The sequence below is a fragment of the Embiotoca jacksoni genome, unplaced genomic scaffold (assembly GCF_022577435.1).
Source record: "Embiotoca jacksoni isolate LCO1_2020_lvr unplaced genomic scaffold, fEmbJac1.0.p SCAF_4, whole genome shotgun sequence".
Taxonomy (NCBI): Eukaryota; Metazoa; Chordata; class Actinopteri; family Embiotocidae; genus Embiotoca; species Embiotoca jacksoni.
This window is the reverse complement of record NW_027185392.1, coordinates 24,771,036-24,781,035: the sequence shown is the minus strand read 5'-3', so window position 1 is coordinate 24,781,035 and position 10,000 is coordinate 24,771,036. Positions and strand designations below refer to the sequence as shown.

Here is a 10,000-nt window from a genome sequence, read left to right as displayed (position 1 = left end):
ACGGACAGCGACCTCCGGTGGAGATCAAGTGAACTGCGTGTTAAAGCGTGTGTGTGATGAGTGCTGATGAAGGTTGAACAGACTCCAGTCATTTCTACACTCCAACATCTTCATCACTTTCATGTGTTGTTGTGTTGGTGGGAGAAGAGACGTCTCTGATGAGACCACAAACATCCTGCAGACCATCTGGACACTTTCATCAAGTCATTCAGAGTTTGAACAACATTTCTCTGACTTGAAAGTAGGAGGAACTTTTAGTCTGAGGACTGTTTGTGAATACGGATCCTCAACTCGGCTGGTTTTAACTTTTACTCTTTGGTCCACACTTGTGTTTAAAGGTTTTAGGATTTAGAGTATTTCACTGTATGATAACTGTCTAACATCATTATTATTATTATTATTATTATTAGTAGTAGTAGTAGTTAAAATGACCTTAAGGGAATGGAACAAGAGGACCAGTTGTCATTCAGACTACGTGACGACACTGTGGAGGGTCACAGGCTGGTTAAGGTTATTGTCAGTGTCTTGGGGATGTCCTCACAAAGATAGCTGTACAAACGTGTGTGTGTGTGTGTGTAGTCCACCTGAAGGAGCGCTTGGAGGAGTACATCAAGCAGTGGAACGGTCTCGTAAAAGTCTTCAGAAATGAGAAGAGAGAAGGACTCATACAGGCCCGAAGTATTGGAGCCCACAAGGCCAATAAAGGACAGGTAACACCTCCCCCCCCCTCCACTCCCCTCCCCTCCCCACCTCCCCTCTCCTCCCACCTCCCCTGACTGATGCAGCTGTCAGCATGGTCATTTCTCAGAATGTGTTAGTATTCATGGTGAACTCCCCTGATGGACAGGTATCAGGCTTCAGACTGACACCGTCACACAGGTGGTGAAACACAGACATCCATGTGTTTGTGTTGCTTTGTGTTGCAGGTGCTCATCTACCTGGATGCTCACTGTGAGGTTGCCGTCAACTGGTACGCTCCGCTGGTCGCTCCCATTTCCAAAGACAGGTAACCCCCACCTGCTCAGCCTCACCTGTGATGACAGCTGCAACAGAATCCGCTCATTGACTTCCTGTTCTGCACATCTGTGTGATGTAGTGAGTCACAGGACACGCGTACATATCAACAGATACAATACAAGGGTGTGTGTGTGTGTGTGTGTGTGTGTGTGTACATATATATATATATATATATATGTATATATGTGTGTGTGTGTATATATATGTGTGTGTGTGTGTGTGCAGGACCGTGTGCACAGTCCCCCTGATAGACTATATAGATGGTAATGAGTACAGTATGGAGCCCCAGCAGGGGGGCGATGAGGACGGGCTGGCTCGGGGAGCGTGGGACTGGAGTCTGCTGTGGAAGAGAGTCCCTCTGAGCCACCGAGAGAAGACCAAGAGACAAGAGACCACGCAGCCGTACCGGTACACAGCTCTCAGCAAGCATGTTGAAACTCACCTGTTCTCTCTGTCTCCAACCCCCCCCCCCCCCTCCCCCCACCTGTCCCATCCTGCACCGTGTGCTGCTCTGTCTCCGTCTGCTACCCCCCCCCCCCACACACACATACATGTCTGCGTGTCTTCCCTTGCACTGCTGTCTGTACCCTCCCCCCTCATGTGCCCCCCCTCCCCCTCCCCCATGTATGGCGCATGCATGGCCCCGCCCTGTCAGAACGGTGTGCACGGTGCCTCTGATCGACTCGATCCACGGCCAGAGGTTCACCGTGGAGCCCCAGGCTGGAGGAGACGAGGACGGGCTGGCTCGAGGAGCCTGGGACTGGAGCATGCTCTGGAAGAGAGTCCCTCTGGGAGACAGAGAAAAGTCTCTGAGACAATCTCACACTGAGCCCTATAGGTACAGAAACCCCTCTGACCGAGGGGGACACACGTCCAACGCTTTTCTAATCAGGTGTGACATTAAGACGAGCGCTGCCTCGCTCCTTTGTGGTGGAGCTGATGTTGCTGCCGGCTCGGAGCTCAGATCAGTACACGACTTTAATTTACTGCACAGCACAACTAACCAACTAAACTGAGCCGCCTGCACCTCCCACTGATGGGGGGTCGCTCCTCACTGTCCTGTCTGCTGGCTCTCTGCTTTAACGGGGTGCCTCCTTTCACTAGGGGGCCTTCAGGTGTCTTCTGCTCTCATTCTGTCTGTGGACGTCTCTGCAGGGACTTTAAAGGGCTGCTCCACGGTCACAGCCATCTGATGCTGCTGTTCGGCTCTTCAGGGGAGCTTCTGGTGTGAATCGGGTTCGGGCCGGGGCACCATCACCCCCACCCCCACCCCATCACTTCCTCATTCATCATGTCTCGCTGTCAGACTTTTTTTCTTGCCTTTGCTGTCTCATTTCTTTCGCTGTGTTTCTCTCAGTCTCACTGTTAGAACAGGAAGTGGAAGCCCGTGTTTTCAGCGTGTTTTGATGCGTGAAGCTGGATGAACATGTGTTTGTCTGTGTACATGTGTCTCCGCAGGTCTCCAGCCATGGCAGGAGGCCTCTTCGCTATAGAGAGAGACTTCTTCTTCGAGCTGGGTCTGTACGACCCGGGCCTGCAGATATGGGGAGGAGAGAACTTTGAGATATCCTACAAGGTAGACGTGGCCGGATGTGTGTAGTTTGTGTGTAGAGGGACACCCTGCTAACGGCTCGTCTCCACGTTGTGTTTGTAGATCTGGCAGTGCGGCGGCCAGCTGCTCTTTGTGCCGTGTTCTCGTGTCGGTCACATCTACAGACTGCAGGGATGGCAGGGAAACCCTCCACCCGCACATGTCGGGTCCTCCCCCACCCTGAAGGTAGAAGGGCAGACAAAGATAATAGTCCATCGAAGATCATTGGCGGTTAAAGTTGTTTCAAAATCAACATCCTGGTCATTAAATCATATCCATATCTCACAGACAGGAGCTGTTAGTAGGTGTTTTATTTTGAAAAATGTTTCCTGTCTGACCTCAGCAGCTGGAATCCAACTCCTTCATCGTTTTATCATTTCTTCTTCCAAATGTTTCATTTATGAGACGACGTATGAAAGACTTTAAATTTAAAGATATATTTTAACACTTTATTGTCTAATTTACAACTCTATGTGTGTGTAGAACTATGTCCGTGTGGTGGAGGTGTGGTGGGATGATTATAAGGACTACTTCTACGCCAGCCGTCCTGAAACTTTGACTCTGGCCTACGGAGACATCAGTGACCTGAAACGCTTCAGGTGCGTTCACACAACAAAACTCACTGAACACACACTCTGTGAACACTCTCTGAACACTCTGTGAACACTCTCTGAACACTCTGTGAACACTCTGTGAACACTCTCTGAACACTCTGTGAACACTCTCTGAACACTCTGTGAACACTCTGTGAACACTCTGTGAACACTCTGAACACTCTGTGAACACTCTCTGAACACTCTCTGAACACTCTCTGAACACTCTGTGAACACTCTGTGAACACTCTGTGAACACTCTGTGAACACTCTGTGAACACTCTGAACACTCTCTGAACACTCTGTGAACACTCTGTGAACACTCTGAACACTCTGTGAACACTCTCTGAACACTCTCTGAACACTCTGTGAACACTCTGTGAACACTCTGTGAACACTCTGTGAACACTCTGTGAACACTCTGTGAACACTCTGTGAACACTCTCTGAACACTCTGTGAACACTCTCTGAACACTCTCTGAACACTCTGTGAACACTCTGTGAACACTCTCTGAACACTCTGTGAACACTCTGTGAACACTCTCTGAACACTCTCTGAACACTCTCTGAACACTCTGTGAACACTCTCTGAACACTCTCTGAACACTCTGTGAACACTCTGTGAACACTCTGTGAACACTCTGAACACTCTTCCACATGTCCCTGAAAGTATTAAAACATCTTGATTTCCATCAAAAATAAGTCTTTTCAAACTAAACTCTCTTTATTACCAACAATAACTCCTCATTTCAACCAGAAAGTCTCTGCTCCTGTTTTCATCTCCAAATAAAACTCTGTTCACGGAGGAACAGGAACAAGAGGAGAAACAGGAAGTGACGGGGTTTGTGGGAAATGTGTCCTTCACATTAAAATGATGATTAAATGTTTGTGATCAAAGGAAGTGATTCCATATTACTGGATGTTAAATGAGTTTTCTCCACACGTCCAGTTGTCAGAGACGTCTCCTTGTTTGTTTCATCCAGCAGGTCTATGTGTTGAATGAACATGAATTAAACAGCATCTAAAGCTCTTATTTTGAAAGGCTGATGTAGTCCTTGTTTCTATATTCCAGTCACAGACGGTCTGTTCTGGAAACATATGCAGCTTTTAGGAGCTTTTAGGAGTTTTTAAGAACTTTTAGGACCTTTTAGGAACTTTTAGGCGCTTTTAGGAGTTTTTAGGACCTTTTAGGAGTTTTAAGGAACTTTTAGGAGCTTTTAGCCCCCTGATGGTTCTCTAAGTTTAATAAATACATAAAAAAAGATTACAGCTAAAATATTCCTGATGTGCAGCAGGATTATTATCACAGGAAGTAATTACACATTTATTATTTAATGCTTAAAAAAAATCAGATGTTTCTTTCTCCACTTTCTAATTCCCACAATTTTACTGTAAAAAAACGGACTTAAAACTCCACAAATTACGTTGATTACATTTTCAAAACATTTGAGCCGCACACGTTGAAGTCCTCTTCGGACAAACCCCTTCCTTTATTTGGGTTTTGAATGAGTATGACGAGCTCACTGAGAATGAACTCTTGTCTGTTGGCTGAACTTTATTTTTAGGGAGGAACATCGATGCAAAAGTTTCAAATGGTTCATGGAGGAAATCGCGTACGACATCCCACTGCACTACCCTCTGCCTCCTAAAAATGTAGAGTGGGGGGAGGTAGGCACACACACACACACACTCGCTCTCGCACACACACACACTCACACACACTCGCTCTCACACTCTCACTCTCGCACACTCACACACTCATGCACTCACACTCGCTCTCACACACACACACATTCACGCACTCACACACGCGCACTCACAGTCACACATTCACGCACTCACACACTCGCACTCTCACTCACCCACCCACTCTCACACACACACACTCGCGCACTCACACACGCACACTCACAGTCACACACTCACGCACTCACACACACACACTCGCACTCTCACTCACCCCACCCACTCACACACGCGCACACACACTCACGCACTCACACACACGCGCACTCACACTCACGCGCGCACACACACTCTCACACACACACTCTCACACTCTCACTCACACTCTCACTCTCACTCACACTCTCACACACACGCGTTCAGCCAGTGTTTCCTGTGTAACTGATTGAACATCCTGCTCCACGTGTGCAGATTCGGGGCTTCGAGACGAGTTACTGCATCGACAGCATGGGACACACCAACGGAGGCAACGTGGAGATCGGGCCGTGCCACCGGATGGGGGGCAACCAGGTAACGTAGCCCTCCTGTCTGGGCCTCAGCTCGGCCCGCGCGCCGGTCCGGCCCGATGACGAGCTTCAGGGCCGAGGATATTTGTCCTGAGAATATTTCCCATCATGACTCTTCGTGACTCTGTAGTTCAGACGAAAGGTTGGACAGATCATAGACACAGGCGACATCACTGCTGGGCACCACTTCCTGTTTACACAGAAATGAACTAAATACAATTTGTAAACAGTTGTTATTGTGTGTGTGTGTGTGTGTATGTGTGTGTGTGTAGTTGTTCCGTATCAACGAAGCCAACCAGCTGATGCAGTACGACCAGTGTCTGACCAGAGGAGATAATTCAGCTGTCATCGTTACACACTGTGAACAGAACCAATACACTGAGTGGAAGTACTTCAAGGTGACACACACACACACACACACACACACACACACTGACACACACTGAGATACACTCACACACTGAGATACACACACACACTGAGATACACACACACACTGAGATACACACACACACACACACTGAGATACACACACACTGACACACACTGAGATATACACTGATACACACTCACACACGCACACACACACACACACACACTGACACACACTGAGATACACTCACACACTGAGATACACACACACACTGAGATACACACACACACACTGAGATACACACACACACTGAGATACACACACACACACACACACTGAGATACACACACACTGACACACACTGAGATATACACACACTGACACACACTGAGATATACACTGATACACACTCACACACACACACACACACACACACACTGACACACACTGAGATACACACACACACACTGAGATACACACACACACACACACTGAGATACACACACACTGACACACACTGAGATATACACTGATACACACTCACACACGCACACACACACACACACACACTGAGATACACACTGACACACACTGAGATACACACTGACACACTCACACACACACACACACACACACTGAGATACACACTGATACACACTCACACACACACACACTGAGATACACACTCACACACACTGAGATATACACACACACACACACACACACATGGATGTTGCGGACAAGAAGTGATGAAATTAACCTGTTTCTGTCCCTTCCCTCTGTCTGTGTATCTGTCCCTGTGTCTCTGTCCTTCTATGTCTTTGTCCCTCTCTCTCTGTGTCTCTGTCTCTGTCCATCTGTCTCTCTATGCAGGACCTCCATCGCTTCACTCACGTGCCAACAGGTAAGAGCTGCTTCATTTTTATCCGTCCAACAATTTGAATGTCTCTCTGACTGGTGTCCTCCAGATCAGGACATCACTAACAATCATTCTCTACATCCCTTTACAGCTGTCCTTAGTTAAGGACAAGTTAAGCTGAGTCTCTGATCTGTGTCCCTGAGTCTCTGATCTGTGTCCTGAGTCTCTGATCTGTGTCCTGAGTCTCTGATCTGTGTCCCTGAGTCTCTGATCTGTGTCCTGAGTCTCTGCTCTGTGTCCCTGAGTCTCTGATCTGTGTCCCTGAGTCTCTGATCTGTGTCCCTGCGTCTCTGTGTCCTCCTCCAGGTAAATGTCTGGACCGCTCCGACCTGCTGCACAAAGTCTTCATCTCCGACTGTGCCACCAGTAAAACCACCCAGAGGTGGGAGATGAACAACATCGTGGCTGTTTGAGGAGCCCGTCAGCCACAACACGCCCTCCGTCTGGACGACGGGACGCTCCAGAGGACGGAGGAGCCGCCGGTCCTCAGACTGAGCTGTGGGACACTGACCCATCTCTGTCCTCCGTGGCGGCTGTTTACGCTGTCCTTCTGTCTGTCTGGGCGCTCAGGTCTTTTCTAAACCATGAAATCAATCATCTCTAACTACGTAACAGTCCCGCTCTCATTGGACCGTCAGCCACCCGAGGAGCCTTCTGATTGGTGGACTGATCCGTCTGGGTCGGCTGCCGACGGCCACAACATGTATGGGTTATAAAAAGGAGGTGGAGGAGATCTGAATGAGTGAAGCCAGCGTGGTTGGAGACGTCGACTCGCTGCTGATGTTCTTCGTTCCTCCTGCTCCCGATGTTCCTCCTGCTACTGATGTTCCTCCTGCTCCCGATGCTCCTCCCCTCCTGCTCCCGATGTTCCTCCTGCTCCCGATGCTCCTCCTGCTCCCGATGCTCCTCCCCTCCTGCTCCCGATGTTCCTCCTGCTCCCGATGCTCCTCCTGCTCCTGAAGACTCACCGTGTTTCTGTTGGGAAACAATCATCATGTAAAAATGACCGACTCAGCATCGTCCTGCTCTGTCCTGTTTTCTTAGAGAGACAGTAGACGACTCGTCTGAGTCCGTCGTCCCATCGTCCCGTCGTCCCGTCGTCCCGTCGTCCTGTCGGTCCTCCTACGTGATGTTCCAAACGCAGAGCGAGAGATGAAGAGGAACTCGTACACCTTCTGTTCAGGTCTGTTGCTCTACAGACGTCGGACCGTTGAGTCGTGTGAGGACTGGAGGGGGGGGGGGGGGTACACTCCTCCCTAATGAAGCGGGGTGTGAGCTGTGGGTGTCTGAAGGTTTGGTGTGCGGATGTTTGTTCAATGTAAATTGATTTCTCTCTGATGATCATGGTGCGTTTTGGGCCTCGAATGATGTAAATATGTAACTTATAGCAGAGATTTAATGAGGTGGGGGGGGGGGGGGGGAATAAAGACCTGATTTTTACCACCACGGTGTCCTGTCACTGACCCGGGTCACCTGGGGGAGGAGGGGGGTGCAGCACAAATATGAAGAGAAGCTCGCTGTCCTGTTTCTGTCTCCTGCATCAAACGGACACTAAAACTTTCACTTTTCTTTCATCTTCTAGTTCTTAGTTTGTTTTTAGACTCCGGTTCACAAAAGAAACTGAATAGAAAAAAATGGCACAAAAGTTATTTCCACAAACTATAACTATAACATTTTAATAGTGTGTTTCTGGTGGTTTATTTTGAAAGGAGCAGTGAGGATGAGTGGACGGTGTTTCTAGTGTGAAGGTTTGATTCAGAGGGTTTACTGTGAAATGTGACGTTCATCAGTCACACAGGAAACATCCAGATTAGTTTACAAAATAAAACCTTCCTGTCAGCGGGATGAGGATTATCAGGACATGTTTCATCTGATCATCTGACAGATCAACAGTCTTGTCTTTTATTTCCCTCGAAGTATTTAAATATTCTGTTTATTTCTGTTCTTGCTCCGCCCCGCCCCGCTCCGCTCCGCCCCGCCCCGCTCTGCCCCGCCCCGCCCCGCTCCGCTCTGCTCCGCCCCGCTCTGCTCCGCCCCGCCCCGCCCCGCCCCGCTCTGCCCCGCCCCGCCCCGCTCCGCTCTGCTCCGCCCTGCTCCGCCCCGCCCCGCCCCGCTCTGCTCCGCCCCGCTCCGCCCCGCCCCGCTCCGCTCTGCTCCGCCCCGCCCCGCCCCGCCCCGCCCCGCTCCGCCCCGCCCCGCTCCGCTCCGGAGTCGTGCATATTTCCTATTGGTGGGTAAAAGCAATAACATGTGACGTAACACGGAAGTGAACGCGTCTTGTTTCCGGGTTTTGATCGAGCAGCAGAGAGACGATGGAGATGAAGCTGCTCTTCACGGCGGTGCTGCAGGTTCTGTTGGTGGGGAACACCCGGAGCTGGGACGACGGTAGGTTCGGTTCCTGTTCGGTTCCTGTTCGGTTCCTGGATCCTTTAGTTTGAAGGTCGACTTTATTTAACAGAGAACCGCTCTGTCAAAACAACACCACTTCCGGAGGAGGACATGAAGGAGGACATGAAGGAGGTCTGTCTGGTCGTCCTGGTTACGGACTACTCAGTCTGTCGGAGGAAGCTCCGACTCTGACGTCACATGTTCCCGGTGCTCTGTTTATATAGCTCCGTCCTTCCTGCTGGTTCAGCTCGCAGTTCCGCTCGTTGACGTATTTAATGCAGTTAATGGATGTTCAAATAAAGACTTCCGGCTGGATGGTGCCATGGTAACCACTACCATGGTAACCCGTCTCTGTCTCCTGTCTCCTCTGCAGGCAGCGTCCTGCTGCGGGACATCCAGGCTCTGACTCTGTACAAGAACCGTCCCACCACCGCGAGGCGCTCCAGCCCCGTCCCTCAGATCAAGTGTGTCGGAGGCTCGGCGGGCTGCCAGGCCTTTGTCCCCGAGGTGGTCCAGTGTCTCAACAGAGGCTGGGACGGGGTGGACGTACAGGTGAGCAGGGAGGTACAGGGGGGACAGGGAGGTACAGGGGGCAGGGAGGTGCTGCTGGACAGGGAGGTGCAGGGGGGACAGGGAGGTGCAGGGGACAGGGAGGTACAGGGGGACAAGGAGGTACAGGGGGGACAGGGAGGTGCTGCTGGACAGGGAGGTGCAGGGGGACAGCGAGGTGCAGGGGGACAGGGAGGTGCTGCTGGACAGGGAGGTGCAGGGGGACAGGGAGGTACAGGGGGCAGGGAGGTGCAGGGGGCAGGGAGGTGCTGCTGGACAGGGAGGTGCAGGGGGGCAGGGAGGTGCAGGTGGACAGGG

The 10,000-nt window shown here is 50.6% G+C and overlaps 2 protein-coding genes across 4 annotated transcripts in view; both read left to right on the top strand.

Moving 5' to 3' along the window:
• Window positions 1-8,149, top strand: part of galnt7 (UDP-N-acetyl-alpha-D-galactosamine: polypeptide N-acetylgalactosaminyltransferase 7) — a 16,953-nt gene extending 8,804 nt beyond the window's left edge. Inside the window, exons 5-15 of one of the 3 annotated variants that reach the window (XM_069168405.1) lie at window positions 580-710; window positions 927-1,006; window positions 1,673-1,855; window positions 2,476-2,593; window positions 2,672-2,794; window positions 3,092-3,207; window positions 4,767-4,869; window positions 5,359-5,457; window positions 5,726-5,851; window positions 6,700-6,730; window positions 7,052-8,149. In XM_069168405.1, the coding sequence (XP_069024506.1) occupies window positions 580-710; window positions 927-1,006; window positions 1,673-1,855; window positions 2,476-2,593; window positions 2,672-2,794; window positions 3,092-3,207; window positions 4,767-4,869; window positions 5,359-5,457; window positions 5,726-5,851; window positions 6,700-6,730; window positions 7,052-7,158 (1,217 nt within the window). In that variant the 3' untranslated portion in view covers window positions 7,159-8,149. Of the gene's footprint in view, window positions 1-579; window positions 711-926; window positions 1,007-1,242; window positions 1,426-1,672; window positions 1,856-2,475; window positions 2,594-2,671; window positions 2,795-3,091; window positions 3,208-4,766; window positions 4,870-5,358; window positions 5,458-5,725; window positions 5,852-6,699; window positions 6,731-7,051 lie in introns of all 3 variants that reach the window. The other 2 variants (XM_069168404.1, XM_069168406.1) reach the window with 2 other exon arrangements.
• Window positions 8,150-9,013: 864 nt separating this feature from the next.
• saraf (store-operated calcium entry-associated regulatory factor) overlaps window positions 9,014-10,000 on the top strand; it is a 25,756-nt gene continuing 24,769 nt past the window's right edge. The window contains exons 1-2 of the mRNA XM_069166843.1: window positions 9,014-9,130; window positions 9,507-9,685. Of these exons, the coding sequence (XP_069022944.1) occupies window positions 9,058-9,130; window positions 9,507-9,685 (252 nt within the window). The 5' untranslated portion in view covers window positions 9,014-9,057. The remainder of the gene's footprint in view (window positions 9,131-9,506; window positions 9,686-10,000) is intronic.